This window comes from Oncorhynchus tshawytscha, linkage group LG16, assembly GCF_018296145.1.
Source record: "Oncorhynchus tshawytscha isolate Ot180627B linkage group LG16, Otsh_v2.0, whole genome shotgun sequence".
NCBI classification, from domain to species: Eukaryota; Metazoa; Chordata; class Actinopteri; order Salmoniformes; family Salmonidae; genus Oncorhynchus; species Oncorhynchus tshawytscha.
The window spans coordinates 47,464,822-47,480,684 of NC_056444.1; the positions used below are offsets into that span (position 1 = coordinate 47,464,822).

General features: G+C 45.3%; 1 protein-coding gene across 2 annotated transcripts in view; it reads right to left on the reverse strand.

Moving 5' to 3' along the window:
- Positions 1–85: 85 nt before the first annotated feature.
- Positions 86–15,863, reverse strand: part of LOC112215772 (ataxin-1-like) — a 38,350-nt gene continuing 22,572 nt past the window's right edge. Inside the window, exons 2-4 of one of the 2 annotated variants that reach the window (XM_042299235.1) lie at positions 6,885–7,010; positions 1,702–3,456; positions 86–1,440 (exon numbers count right to left, since the gene is read on the reverse strand). In XM_042299235.1, coding sequence (XP_042155169.1) covers positions 1,012–1,440; positions 1,702–3,315 — 2,043 coding nt within the window. In that variant the 5' untranslated portion in view covers positions 3,316–3,456; positions 6,885–7,010 and the 3' untranslated portion in view covers positions 86–1,011. The remainder of the gene's footprint in view (positions 1,441–1,701; positions 3,457–6,884; positions 7,011–15,863) is intronic. The other variant, XM_042299234.1, reaches the window with a different exon arrangement.

Genomic DNA, 15,863 nt, shown 5'->3' on the forward strand with positions numbered 1-15,863 from the left:
AGTACAGAGGGGTCAAGTGTGTGTTCACAAAGCATTCTGTTCCAACCTGTTATTAGCACCATTACTCTCCCGCCGATCCAAATTAAATTATTTTTTTTATGGAAAAACACTCTCGGGGTCAAGGCGAAGTGACACAGACCGACCTGTGTGGGAGAGGATTGTCTGTTACGCAATTTTCATTAGTGTTTTTCCTTTCGCTGAGATAATGTTAAGAACATATTGGAGGGCAATACCTTGGCGAACAAGAGATTAACATGACCCCCCGGTAACGAGAATAGTAAAAAGGCGAAGAGTAGCTGATACATTCATTTACCTTGCCTGCCCAGACCCACTGACCGATGGACTGACTGACTGACTGACTGACAGTCAAACTTCGTATCAGAAGAAGCGAGAAAATCTAAAACTGAGAACGCATTACGAAAGTGACAATCAGAGAGGTTGCATTAAATCGGTTTAGCATATTTATAGAACATCTGTAATGTAATATATAGTCATATATTTATATATATATATATATATATCTCTCTCTCTCTGCGATAGATATCTTCAATAGAGCTTGCTTCCATAACCCTGATTGAAAACCGATACCCTGCAGAAAACACTGTCAGTAAGTAGACGTGTGGGACAACCATAACAAAAACAGAGTCTCACTCAACGTCTGTCACTGTGGAGCTCTCTGGGAGTCCTCAGACAGCTACCCCTGTCAGAGGTGTGCTAAGCGGAGAGAGGGGAAAGAGGGATGAAGAAAGAGGGGTATAGGCTCATACTTTGGGCAGCAGTGTGGACACAAGTAAAGTTGCATTTCTTTGTCCTTCCCTGCAACCCTGCCTTGTGGTCTCTCTACTGTGTGGCCATGTGTGTGCTCTAGAGACAAGGAGGGTGTGTTTGTGCTTGCATGTGTGTGTTTCTGTGTGTGTGTGTGTGTGTGTGTGTGTGTGTGTGTGTGTGTGCGTGTGTAAGCTCTACTGCCGCTTCCTATGCTTGGAGCCGTGAGGTAAATTGGTGGTCTTGTCAGTACCCGGTAGCTTCAGTAGTTCCAGTAGGGGGTAGGAGGTCGGGGGCGGACCATCGCCTCTTGCGTGAGCGTGGCTGCTCCTGGGTGGGAGGGTCTGCAGGGGGCAGAGGAAGAGGAGGAGGGGCGAGAGCAGGGGAGGGATGAGAAAGAGGAGGAGGAGGGGGAGGAGGGGGCATGTCTTCCCTGTGTGAGCTGGCGCCGGCCCTGGCCCGAGTGTGTGTGCGGTGGCCCCGCGGGGCTGTGCGTGTGTGTGAGTGTGTGTGTGTGCGAGGTGTGTGTGAGGGGGTGAGGGCCAGGCAAATGTCTCCCTCGCTGAGTTGACGGCAGGATAGGCCATAGAGCTGGGAGGTTCTCTGGGGACAGCAGGAAGACCAGCCGCGGTCCCGCACGAAGAACGGGTACTCCACCAGAACTGTTAGTAACTCCTACACAGACAGAACAACAACAACATATTCACAACAGTGCTGGGGATATACATCCTTTTATACTAAGGATATGACATTTAAATTATGATTTGAAAAATCCTTGTTGTAAGCAAATTTGTCATATGTTAACATGTTTGAGTGATTGGAGAGGATTGCAAACGTTTGCTTATGTAGTGAATGACCAGTGCCTTTATTATAATATATTGTCTTGAAGTGACTCAGATAGAGAATAGAAATCTAGAAGATAGATGAGACACTGACCTGAGTGTTGCGGTCTGTGAGGAGGACCTGCAGGTGGTTGAAGCCATGTGTGTCGCTGGGGGCGATGAGCAGAATGGTGCAGGTGCTCAGGTGGAACTCCGGGGAGGTGTTGGCACTCCTTAGGAAGTCCTCCGTCCTCAGCTCCTCCACACGCTTTAGACGGCCCCCCACCAGCTCAATCAGAGATCCCTTGGCAAAATGAGGTAGGAGTGCTGGGGGGTTGTGGTGGTGGTGGGGGGCAGGGGGTGAGATGGCCGTGAGGGGAAGGAGGGGGGAGGCGTGGGGACGTGAGTACTGCCGCCCAGGGGAAAGGTCTCCGCTGTCTTTGTCTCTGTCTCGTTCACTGTCTCTCTCCCGGTTATCTCTGTCTTGTTCACGTTTTCTCTCTCTGTCTTGTTCTCGTCGTCTGTCTCGTTCTCTGTCTCGCTCTCGTTCCCTCTCTCTGTCGCTCTCTGTGACGTGGCTGTTGGGCTGCCCCTGAGGCGAGTGCTGTGAGTTCCTCATCGTGTGCAGGCCGTACTGAGGGCTGCCTGAGGGGCTGTACAGGGGGAAAGGCTGAGCCTGGGGGTTGAGGTGGCTGGACTGTAGGGTAGAGTACATCGACCCCAGGGAGTAGTAAATCTGGGCCTTAGCCGGAGAGCTCCCCAGGGGGTCCAGGATCTCCCCTCTCCCTGCCCTGGGGTCTGCCCGATGGGGTTGGGGCCTGCTAGGGATCAGGGTGAGGGTCCCAGGCTTTGGCGTCCCACGGGGATCCCTGTCCTGCAGAGAGGAATGTGAGTCAGGGCCCTCCGGAGGTGGCGCTCGGGAATCTTGGAAAACTGCAACCGTCTGAGAACGTCCCATGATATCCTCCTGGTGTCTCCGCCGCCCGTTGGCATGGGAACCGTGGAGGCTGCCGCCCAGCCTGGCCCTGCCGCTGGGTTCGTTCCCGTACTCTCCTGAGGGTGGCGCTACCCTGGAGGCAGAGGCAGTCCTGCTGTCCGGGCCGTCCAGCCCGTTGGGCCTCTTGCCCAGGTATCTGTGTCTGCCTTCAGTCATGGAGGTGTCAGGACGGTAGAGGGGGGGCTGGCTGAACAGGTGGGAGGGGGAGAAGAGAGAGGAGCTATAGTCCCTTCGTTCTGTGTTGAAATAGGACCACATCTCTCTGGAGTCAGCAGGGAAGGGGCTCTTGAAGGAGGAAGAGGATGAGCAGGGTGGAAGGGGAAGGGGGATTTCACCTCGGAGCCACCTGGAGTGATGGGGGAGTGGGGAAGGGAGAAGATCATCCCTCCAGGAGGGTGAGCCTGACCCCCTCCTCTCTCCTACCTGGCCTGGGAGGAAGGGTAGAGGGACAGAGGGGGTGTAAGGCAGGTGCCATGGCAGGGGGAGGGGGATACCAGGGGGAGGGAGGGGAGGTGGGGGAGAGGGTAGCAGACTGTGGGGGTTCGTCAGAGCCTCGTCGCTGTTCTCCCTGCACCCCTCATCTCTCCCTGAGCTGCCGGCGGGCCGGGTCCTGAGGGGCGAGGCGGGCGGTTTGAACTCGTCCAGGAGGGTGCGCTGGTCAACCGAGCCCTGCCGGGATTCCCTCTTCTTGGGGGGGAGGCACTCTTTGCCGCGGTCGGGGCTGGGATTCATGGGTGAGCGCCAGCGGCGGCGGGCGGGGGCGGCTAGGTTACATGGGACTCGCGGGAAAACGAGGGCCGCAGAGAGAGGGGAGGGCCTCGACACGACATCACTGTCAGATCACTGACACCCTAGTCCTGAACGACCTATCACCTACACAGAGAGACAGGGGAGGAGGGGAGAGGAGGGAGACAAAGGGAGGTAGCCGAGAGAAAGAGAGATTGAGTGAAGTGTGAACATCTCAGAGTGAAATGTGGACAGTCTGTCAGGCCTAGCTGTCAAGAATTGTTAGGACTAAGCAGTCAGTCAGCTCTGATACCCACAGACATGCAAACACCAGACACAGATTGAGGCAGAGTGATCTACTGTGGAAATAGACAGAGAATGTTTATCTCGCCTGTGCAACATTGTAATCATGGGTACTCAAGTACTATTTGAAAAGGTCCGGTCACACAAATTTCCTTGGTGGCAAGGTCCAAATGGATATTGCAATTTACTGTCAAAGAAAACAAACCCCCCCCACTTTACAACCCATACGACTCCAAACTGTTCATACTGGTCACACTCCTCTTGTTGGCAGAGAGACACTTTTTGAAGTTTTAAAGCAACTTTCCTGCAATTTGACATATTTTGCCATTGGGCAGAGAGAAAATGTTGTAGTTTTTAAGCTCATTTACCATAGTTTATGTGTGTCCATATTATACCAGGGGTCAAAGCCCGTGTGAGTTCCAATTTTTTATTAGTCAGGACCCGTGGCCCGTATCAACCCCGTTCTGGGTCCGGGTTCGAACCCTCAGTCCGCCAGTTGAGTATGTATGGCTGCTGTAATCCATTGGAGGTCGGCTTGCAAATACAATGATGCAGAATTTACTGAATTGAGCCCTGGAGTCTCTGAGGTCAACAGAACTTCAGAAAATCAACCCCCAACCCAATGAAACGTCAAGCTCACGAACTCTGGCTCAACACATCCAGCTCAAGGGTGTCGTAGTTGCTACACATAATACATAGGTTGCTGGTAATGTGGTGAAAAACTCTCCAATTGACTGGTCTCGTTCAAGAAGCACATGAACTCCCACAAGTGCTCTAAAAATACGGCATGCATTGTGCGAACAGTGCAGTTCCGAGGCAGTGCGGTATAGCTGCATAAACATACATACTGTACACACTCCCGGCAGGATACCTTTCATCTCTCTCTCTCTCTGAGGATTAAATATGGAGATATGGTTTCATACTATTCTCATGAACCGCCTCCCTCACACCCCTGAGGGTTGTTCCTCAATGTCCTATTTACTACTGCACGTACACACACACACACACATACACACACACGCACACACATGCATATATGAATGAAAAAACGCGGGGAAGCACGGAAACACACACACACCCCTCAGGCAGCTATGACTCTATCTCACTCCCCCAGCGATGGACAGAGCTGGTCGCCATCCATCCTAAACTGAGAGGAACACTGTTGATATCGCCGCGGGAGGTGGTGTGTGTATCTTTGTGTGTGTGTGTGTGTTGACGTGAGAGTATAATTTGCTTCCGTGTAAGTATCAGAGCTGAGCAGCCCTGCTTCGTTCAGTGTGGAGCGCGTGGGAGTTCCGTTAATTCTTCTCCAAATGTTCTAAATGAGCTGCTTTGATGTGATGGCTCCACTTAGCACAGCTGTTCCTGTCGCCACCGTTGCTACCACCGCCGCACGCCGCCCGCCGCCCGCCGCCCGCCAGTCCTCCCCGTCACTCAGCGCTCGGCTTGTCCGCACGCCTGTCTGCCCTGACTGAACCCTGCCTACTCTCCCCGTCTCGCTACGCCAAGCTGTCGCCATGGAAACTGAGTCCACATAGGGAAGACAGGTTACATTGGGATACTCTCTCCGGGGAGAGCCGGGGAAACTGTCGCTCGTCACCTACTCAAAGTTCCACAAGAAAACACACTCTAAAAGGGGGTTGGAGCAGATTGAAGTGGAGTGGAGTGTTCAGCTGTCTCAGTTGAAAGGCTGCTGCTTTGTTCAGTGTCAATCAATCACTCCATATGGACGAAAGATAAACTACACCAGGCATTGACTTAAGTGTTGAGGGGGTGGTTGGACAGTCTGGGATATACTGCAGGTTTAAATTGAGTAGAATTACTGGGAATTGAACAGATTTTTTTTTGACAAGCACAACAGACTTCTGTGGAAAATCAGAGCAGATTTCTCAGGTGAAGCAACAGCATTTTGTGACAATGCCACTTTGCAATTTAGCCCTTACATGTATTGATGTAGATTAAACAGGGTAGAGATAACGCTAACATACTGAAAGAACTAAGGTATCCATGGAAATCCAACATGCTGGGGCAACAGGTGAGATGTTTCACCCTGGAATGTCCTGAAATGCCTTAGGACTTATTCCAACTCACCAGTTGCTCACTTCAACAAAGTTTCATAAATCAATCCTCCCCTGAGACCAAAGCAATTGTGAACTGTGAAATGGTATGTAGAGAATATTGTTGATGGACTGCTAGATATCAAAGTGTATCAGGAAGAAAATATGACTGCTCTCTGCTGTAGTACAGTGTTGGTTTGCTGGACAAATACACTCTCGGGGGCATGGTTGCAGTGAACAGTGTTCCGCTAAATAACCCGGTAATACACATGTGCCAGCTAATCCCATCAACTGGAGCCACAAGGAGTAAAGAGGCCAAGTCAAATCAGCTCCAATATACCTGTCAGGCTTCCATCGCACAGCAAGCAGCATGACAAGGGAATCATTTGGGCTGATTCTGATGCTCTCTGAGGAGAACCTTTGCAGATTCACTCTAAAGCTAAAGAAAAACTCCCTCACCTCCCACACAGTAGAGCTGATAAGGCACACACACACACACACACACACACACACACACACACACACACACACACACACACACACACACACACACACACACACACACACACACACACACACACACACACACACACACACACACACATGCACAGCAACACACACAGCCTTATCTTATAGCAGTGTGGTTGCATTCAAATAAACTGAAACAAATATCAACATGCTTTGATGTCATTGAGAAATGTAGGACTTTCAAAAGATACATTTTGAAATATTGGAAAGAATGCCTGAAATTCCTCTCATTCTCTCCTGCTTTCCATCACGCTTCTCCCTCTCCTCTTCACAGTAAATAAAAGCATTGTTGTATTAGTAGTGCCCTGTATGACAGTAAGACAGTCCCTCCATTCAGCATCTGACCACAGGGAGGACCCAGAATGACTCACAGCCATTCTACCTCCGCCGTCGAAAACTAGATCAACAGGTGCGACCACGCCGACATAAGATATACTCTATCTCCACCTCCACTCTGAAACAACATCTGTATGAAAATCAAAGTCAACCCATTTGAATCCTTATCACAGATCTGATGTAAAAAAAAAAGAGAGAGAGTAAAGCATTAACTACAAGGGTCAATTTACTATGCAGCAACAAGTAGTCAAATCCGTGTACAGCCAAACAACATTTAGACATAAAAAGAGCGGTTGAGAACACAGACAACAGATGGGTTGATGGAGTTGCTTGTGATGTACAGTAACTGACCTTAGAGTGGGCTGTTGACCAGAGTGTTGTCCAGGTGTTGGTGGTCATACATGCTGCAGCCCTCCTGGGTTAAGAACCTCCAGGGGGGGTCAGGCGCCTCTCCACAGGCTGCTTCCTACTTTACCTCTACAGCGCCAATAGAAACACCAACAACAGCTACCAGTCACACGATGCCACAGAGCTCCGTATAAGTGAAAAATAGCACCAGCAAGACCACTGAGAAGCTGCGAGCTTCTGTGTGTCAGTGTGTGTATGTGCGTGAGCGTCTAACTGAGACTGTGTGTTTGTGTGTGTGTGTGTGTGTGTGTGTGTAGGGCTGAGGAAATGAGTAATATCTAGCAGTGAGAAACATGTCTGCTATGCATCGCACCACATAAGCAGACCAGTTGCTGCTACCGCCCACTCGCCTTACTCACTGCGAAAGGGGTGGACACACAAAGATGTACACAAACACACACACACACACACACGTATGCACATGCGTACGCACTACGATCCTCTTTCTCACACTTCTACACAAGTGTGTCTTGTCTTCAATAAGCAAGAGGGAAGAGAGAGGCAGAGAGATAGTTGATGAGTGTGTTGATGAGAGACAATTGAGGGAAATGGGGGGGGGGCTCATCCCACACACTCTCAGACCCAGGCTTCAGCTGCTGCTTCTGACTCAAAGCTAGACCTCACATCTCTCTCTGCCACACACACACACACACACTTACACACACACTGCCGAAGGAGTGCATTGGAACACACAGTGCAATGATTCAACCCGTGAGAGGCTCATGATGTAGTATTGTGTAAAGGAGCTGCTGAACCATTGTGATGACTGAGATCAATGATGAAGCCCATTTAGTGTACGGGCTGAAAAAGCAGCCATTAAACAGTGTGGAGACCCTTACAAAAAAAATACACATAAAAACATATGTATGAACAAATCACGTGTGAAAAATGTGTCACGTGAAAAAAATAAGAGGAAAAAAAATCACATGAGTCAGACACATGGTTTTTGGTAATATGAACTTTCACATGAATTTACATTTTTCACATGACTCAGATACATGGTTACATTTAACATATAGCATTCCCAGGTCCCAGGTCTCCCACAGGAGAAGACAATGTCTTGACCATTTGACCGACCCGGTGTTTCTCTTCCAATGTATACTTATTATCAATACTGACTGTTCAATTAGAAATAGGGCTGACCAACGTTAAAAAAACATAATAATAGCAGAATTCTTACATAAAGCACCTCACAAGAATATTGACGGCTTGAAATTTTCCAAAGTAACATTCATGTTAACACACATTTTTTTTGTAGCAAACACATTCACACATTTTCAAATAGATAAAAATCGGTTTTAATAATAATTAATGATTACATTTGTAAAGTGTTTTTCAGTATACAAGAATAATCTCAAAGTGCACAAAATACTGTAGTAAATAGAAAAATAGTTTAAAAAAAACAAATATATCTAACCGTATCATGAAAGCAACAATCAAAGTCTAGGAGGAAGGGTAGGCCAGTCGATAAAGCTAGCTAGCTACTTAGCTTGGCTACACTCATGTAAATGGAAAAACTCATTTGTTTCAAAATGACCAAAAAACTCAACACAGTTTAAACATGTTATCTCTAGATTTTGAAAATGTAACCATTTCCCCACAAAAGGGCTTTATTACAGCACCACCATTATCTTGGCAAAGGAGAAATGCTCACTAACAGGGATGTAACACACATTTGTGCACAAAATGTGAGAGCAAGAAGCTTTTTGCCCGTATGGAAAATGTCTGGGATCTTTTATTTCAGCTCATGAAACATGGGACAAGCACTTTATATTTTGCGTTTATATTTTTGTTCAGTATAAATACTGTTCGTCTGGAACTTCATGAAATGGGTTTCCATGGCCGAGCAGCCTCACACAAGCATAAGATCACCATGCACAATGCAAAGCGTCGGCTGGAGTGATGTAAAGCTTGCCGTCATTTGACTCTGAAACAGTGGAAACACATTCTCTGCAGTGATGAATCACGCTTCACCATTTGACAGTCCGACAGACGAATCTGGGTTTGATGGATGCTACTGTAGGAGAACGCTTCCTGCCCGAATACATAGTGCCAACTGTAAAATTAGGTGGAGTAGGAATCATTTTCTGGGGCTGTTTCTCGTGGTTTGGGCTAGGCCCATAAGTTCCAGTGAAGGGAACTCAACACTACAGCACAGAATGACATTCTAGATGATTCTGTGCTTCCACCTTTGTGGCAACAGTTTGGGGAAGGCCCTTTCTAGTTTCAGCATGACAATGCCCCCGTGCACAAAGTGAGGTCCACACAGAAATGGTTTGTCGAGATCAGTGTGGAACACCTTGACTGGCCTGCACAAATCCCTGACCTCAACCACATCGAACACCAATGGGATGAATTGGAACGCCGACTGCGAGCCAGGCCTAATTGCCCAACATCAGTGCCTGCCCTCACTAATGCTCTTGTGGCTGAATGGAAGCAAGTACCCATAGCAATATTCCAACATCTAGTGGAATGCCCATTATATTAGAATGAGATCTTCGACAAGCAGGTGTTCACATACTTTTGGTCATGTAGTGTATAATTCCCCCGGTGTACAAATGCATAGATTGCGCTTTCATACTGCTACAGTGCTAATCTTGATTTTATAATATTTTTACATTTTAGCTGTTTGGCACTTGACTGCATTGTTAGTAGCTAGTAACATAAGCTTTTTCTGCACGGTTATAACGCCTGATAAACTGTGTACGTGACCAATAAACTTTGATTTGATTTGATTTGACATGTACAATTGCAAATTAGATTTTCACATGTGAAAATGCAATTCCACATGTTGGCCATTTGGTCTAATGGTCAAGACGTTGGCTTCTCAAGAGTGAGACCCAGGTTCTTATCCCGGCAGTTACAAAACCACATGTGAAATGTATAATATCATGTGAAAAGTTCAGAAACCACATGTCTGACTGAAAAATGTACATGTGAGAAATCCATGTACAAATTCGCACGTGTCCAAAAAACCTCTTGTCTGATCCTGAAAATGTGTTTTTCAGCAGGACAATGAATGACCAAGAAGGAGAGGGATAGAGTGCTGCAACAGATGACCTGGCCTCCACAATCACCCGACCTCAACCCAATTGAGATGGTTTGGGATGAGTACGACCACAGAGTGAAGAAAAAGCAGCCAACAAGTGCTCAGCATATGTGGGAACTCCTTCAAGACTGTTGGAAAATCATTCTAGGTGAAGCTGGTTGAGAGAATGCCAAAGCTGCCATCAAGGCAAAGAGTCACTACTAAGAATCTAAAATCTAAAATATATTTAGATTTGTTTAACACCTTTTTGGTTACTACATAATTCCATATGTGTTATTTCACAGTTTTGATGTCTTTACTATTATTCTACAATGTAGACAATATTAAACACAAAGAAAAAAACATGGAATGAGTAGGTTTATCCAAACATTTGACTGGTACTCTATGTGTCTGAAAACCACATTTGTTCATGTTTCTTTTTTGTAAGGGCACACACAGATGTAAGGACTGGGGAAAACCCATCCTGCAACATGTAAAGTGGAGTTATGCACAGAATCGATCAAAAACGTGAAGATCACACAAAACGTGTGGGTAGCTACAATAATTCACTGATGCTGTGGAGTAGAGGATACATGAGAACTTTCACAATCTGTTAAATGCTATTTTCATAATTCACTTTGACAAAATATGAACCAATAAACAAGCAGCAAACCCAGTACGTCAATATGCTACTATAGTTATATATAGTATTGTTATGTTTATCTTGTTTCATATGAAAAATTAAATAACATTTTCTAATAACCAATAAATAAATAATCCAAGTGTACAACAAGAAGCAAGTGTACTTTTTGGGGGGAATTATTGAATAAATCTGTTTAGGAATAAGGACGTTTCCAGACCATTGTTATTTTTGTTATTTATTTATGAATTTATTTATTGGTACTAAATAAACTATGAACTGAAATGATGAACTGAAATTCTGAGAGATTTTAGATATCTTAGGGCTAATACAATACTACTTCAAATGGATTCTTATTTCTTTGCATATTTAACGTTTGATATTTGTTGAAAATGACTATATAGGTGACAAAGTTAAAAAAAATGATCTATTTCACTATTTCACTATTTTCAATCAATTCATAATGAAATAGAATTAAAATAAATTATTACATTATTAAATTACAATATGCCTCTGTTAATTGCTAGGCATGTTGATGTCTTTGTGCAATCCAATTAGCAGTGTGTTGACTGAAGAAAATGGCGATTTCTCAAAGAAATGTGCTTTTCTCTTGTAAATGATTTAAATGCAATGCAATCCAATGCGCTGTGTCTATAGGAAGGGTTTATACTGTGGCTTAGGGAGAAGGAAGAAGTAGCGACTGTTTATATTTTAGCCAGAAACTCTAATATAACAATAACTAGAACTGTTCCCCCTATTATTCTTTCGCTTCTTCTTCTACTTCTTCTTCTTCTTCTTCTTCTTCTTCTTCTTCTTCTTCTTCTTCTTCTTCTTCTTCTTCTTCTTCTTCTTCTTCTTCTTCTTCTACTTCTTCTTCTTCTTCTACTTCTACTACTTCTACTACTTCTACTACTACTACTACTACTACTACTACTACTACAGCTACTACTACTACAGTAATACTACTACTACTAATACCACTCCTGTCAATTAAAATAACTTGAATTACTTGAACTACCAATATTACCCCAACATCTATGTATGTTTAATAAAATAAAATACAATCCAAATTCTTAATCTCATTTCCATACACTATGAACATCTATTTCCATGTATGCTTGATAAAGTTCCAGCGATCAGCAGTGTGTAAATATAGAAGCAGCAGTTCAGTCATAGCGAAAGGGGAACAGAGAGCGAGCACAAGACTGATCAAAGTGTTTGTCATTACAAGTCGATGGAGAAATGACTGTACAAATTGGGCAATGGTTGCCCTATGCCATTTCTTTCCATATTGAGTGCATATAATTGAGTTATGCACAGTTGAGTGCATGTAATGCATTTCTTACACTATAGTGTAAATGACAATCAAGGGGAACTTGACTTTGTGCTTACTCCCCTGGTCACAAATCAGACACACACAATCTCATACTCTCTCTCACACACACACAACTCCACCTAACCGTGCAGAACACACACACACACACACACACACACACACACACACACACACACACACACACACACACACACACACACACACATTGACCCTGCTTATAATTTCTGACCTTTTGGTAAGCTATTTGTTAGTCAACTTCTCTATAATAATATATGTATATGTAATATATGTAATAAGATACATGCAGGTTCTCTTCTGTCATTACCTTTTGCATTAGAAGACTAAATAAACCCTGGCTCACCAGAATAATGTCATAAATCGATAGAATCTAGTTGACATTGGTAAAGTTATCTCAGCTTCTCTCGTGCAGCAAAGACATTTAGGGACCAGGGAGAAAATGCAATTACTCTAAAAGAAACTGGAAAGATTTTCCATGCAAAATGTTATGGCATCAGTTTGATCGGTTTTAAGGACATTAATAGCTGTTAAAACTACCCAACATGTTTTTAATAAGATTTCAGTTTGACCTGGATGCATATTTTATGTGGTTGAAATACTGTCAGCTTTTTTTTAATGCTGATTAAGATAACACCGCCGCTTTTTACAGACGGTCCCTAAGAGCACATTCATTCTGGTAAGACGTTGAATGCAACACATTTCTCCAATCCTGTTCCTGAGTCAAAATGTACATTTGCTGTATGATTTTAGTTCGGCACCAGTTAATACCAGGCTATGTGAGAGGTTTTAGACCGACAGTCAGTGTCCAGATTTCAGCTAGGCTACTATTCCATTGAACTCATATCTGACCAGTACAGTTCCCTTGACGTGCCATTCCCCCGTCTTGTGATTGCCACGCTTGTATAGCGCACCACAACCATCACAACATATCCTGCAGTGCTCTCTCTTTCAGCACTTCACCAAAGCTTTCCCGCCCTTTAGACTACCGCTCTGGCCCTCGCTATTTATTTTCAACTCTCACTTTGGCAGCTTTTCCTCTTACTGAATTCAACTCTAACATTGTCCTTTTTAAAAAACTTTTTCTGCCCAAGTTCTCAAATGAATTTGGGCATTGCCGCGCTACATTTAGGCCTCACAGCTTAGGCTGCGCACTAATGGCAGATAAAGATGATTAAAGATAAAAAATCAAAATGTAGGCTATGAACTGTACACCGAATGACACCTTCATGGGTTTGAATGCATTGCTTTCTCTTTATTCAACCTGCCCACCATCCACTCACCCTTAATCCAATATTTCATGACTCTAAACCCGCCCCACGGGTATAACCGCAGTGACTGCGGGTCATGAGTCAACCTGCGCATCACTAACACACACACACAAACACACACAATCCAATGGAAAACATCATGTTCTGTCCAACATGAATGACATGACTCACAAAGGTGTTATTCCACTCTAACTGTCAGTCAGACATCGAGTTCTTAGACCGGCAAGGAAGGTCAAATGACTCAACCCAAACCAAATGGGTCAATGGGCTGTTTTAAAACTACTTTGAATGAGAATGCTGTTTTGTATTGTTCTCCCTGATGAGTTGCAGGTATCTGGTGTCTGATCACGTTTCAGCCCAGAGTAGGGATGCAGCAGAAATATCTTGCTGAATGTAACAGAGCTCTCCATCCATAGAGGAGAGGAGGGGCGGAGTCAGAGAAGAGAGAGGAGAGGATGGAGGGAATGCAGACTGCATTTGGGTCCTTTGACTAAGTATGTGAAGGTGGATGTGAATGTGATTGTGTCTGTGCATGTGTGTGAGAGAGTACTACTCCCTCCCTGTGTGTGGTGGCTTACTCTGCAGGGTGCCTGAGGTAATCCTGAGAGTGGCCAGGGTGATATGGGAGATAGCTGGTTGGGCTACAGGCCAGGTCAGCCTTCGAGGTCCTGACCCATTCTCAAACAGGATGAGCCAGCACAGCCTGATCGCCGCTGAGGCTGATCCCCTCAGGAGTTACTAACACACACACACACACACACACACACACACACACACACACACACACACACACACACACACACACACACACACACACACACACACACACACACACACACACACACACACAGTCAGAAACACCTTTACACACATGTATGTACTGTTTAAACACATGCTCAAAGATGCATGAATCCACACAAACACACTTTCATAATCTAGGCCTATAGGGACAGAGGCAGGCACACAGTGGATCAGTACAATTGCGCACATGTATGCTAAGAGACACAGCATAGTGCTCATAGAGAGTGTGAGAAGGGAGACAGAGAGAGAAAGGAAGAGGGATGAGGCAGAGAGTGGGGGGGAAGATGGAAGGAGACGTATAGTGTCATGAGAGAGAGAGAGAGAGAGAGAGAGAGAGAGAGAGTAAGGGCTGTAGCGTATAGTCTCGCTAACTACTGTGAATCTTCATTGGTACAGCCTAAAGCAGGCTTAGAACAGTTCTGGGAGAAAATCCCCCTGTGTAGTGGTACAGGCCGTCAGCCCCGGGGGTATAAATAGGGCAGCTATGGCTCCTTAAGCTGGCTTTTACACAGTATCAGTTAAAAATATGACTTGGCTAATTACATCCAGGTCAGCCACTCAGCAGAGTGGGAAATGGGAACCTACTCTTCTCCTCCGAACTCTCCTCTTACTTTACTGGGGCGGCAGGTGCCTAGTGGTTAGAGTGTTGGGCCAGTAACTGAAAGGTTGCTAGATTGAATCCCCGAGCTGACAAGGTACAAATCGTTCTGCCCCTGAACAAGGCAGTTAACCCACTGTTCCTAGGCCGTAATTGAAAATAAGAATTTGTTCTTAACTGACTTGCCTAGTTAAATAAAGGTAAAATAAAAAAATGAAAATTCCTCACCCTCTGTGTGGAGAGTACTACAGCAGACCTCCTTTCTCTCTCTCTCTCTCTCTCTCTCTCTCCCTCTCTCTTCTCGCAGACACAACACACAGAGTTTTGTATGACTAACCTTGTGGGGACACAATTTAGTCCCATTCAAAATCCTAATTTCCATAACCACTAGCCATAAACCTAAACCTAACCCTAAAACGAACCATAGAAACCCCCTAGAAAAAGCTTTTGACCTTGTGGGGACTATTCCATTTGTTCCGTTTCAGCCATTATTATGAGCCATCCTCCCCTCAGTAGCTTCTACTTGAGTTATTCTAAAAAAAACCTCTCTGCTGACATTTTAGCATGGGGGCGTTGTTCTTTTCCTTCATTGACATTTAGCTGTCATCCGATGGAGTTTTATTTGATCAGATTTCCACCCCCTAACAGTCATACCATGCTGTATCAGAAGTATAGCAAACCATGAAGTGGGCTTTGGGCTTTGATGGGGTTGCATTGCACTGCATGCAACAACACATACACACACACACACAAACATGCACACCCACTGTTTATCACCCATCCTCAATGATACATGTAAATAACATATAGCATCATATCCTGCCCCTATGCTCCTGTGACTGGTTGAATTGTTGTCATATTTGTGTCATGGATGGGGGCCGTCCTCAGGGGTGAATGCTTAGTCCCCTCCTGTACACCCTGTTCACACATGACTGCCTGATCACTGACGACGATGAGACAGCCTACAGGGAGGAGGTCAGAGACCTGACAGTGTGCTGCCAGGACAACAATCTCTTCCTCAAAGTGAGCAAGAGAAAGGAGATGATCGTGGACTACAGGAAAAGGAGGGCCGAGTATGCCCCCACTCACATCGCTGAGTTCCTTGGTGTCCATATCACAAAGGACCTATCATGGTCCAAACACACCAAGACAGTCGTAAAGAGGGCATGACAACGTCTATTCCCCCTCTGGAGGCTGAAAAAATTTGCCATGGGTCCTCAGATCCTCAAAAAG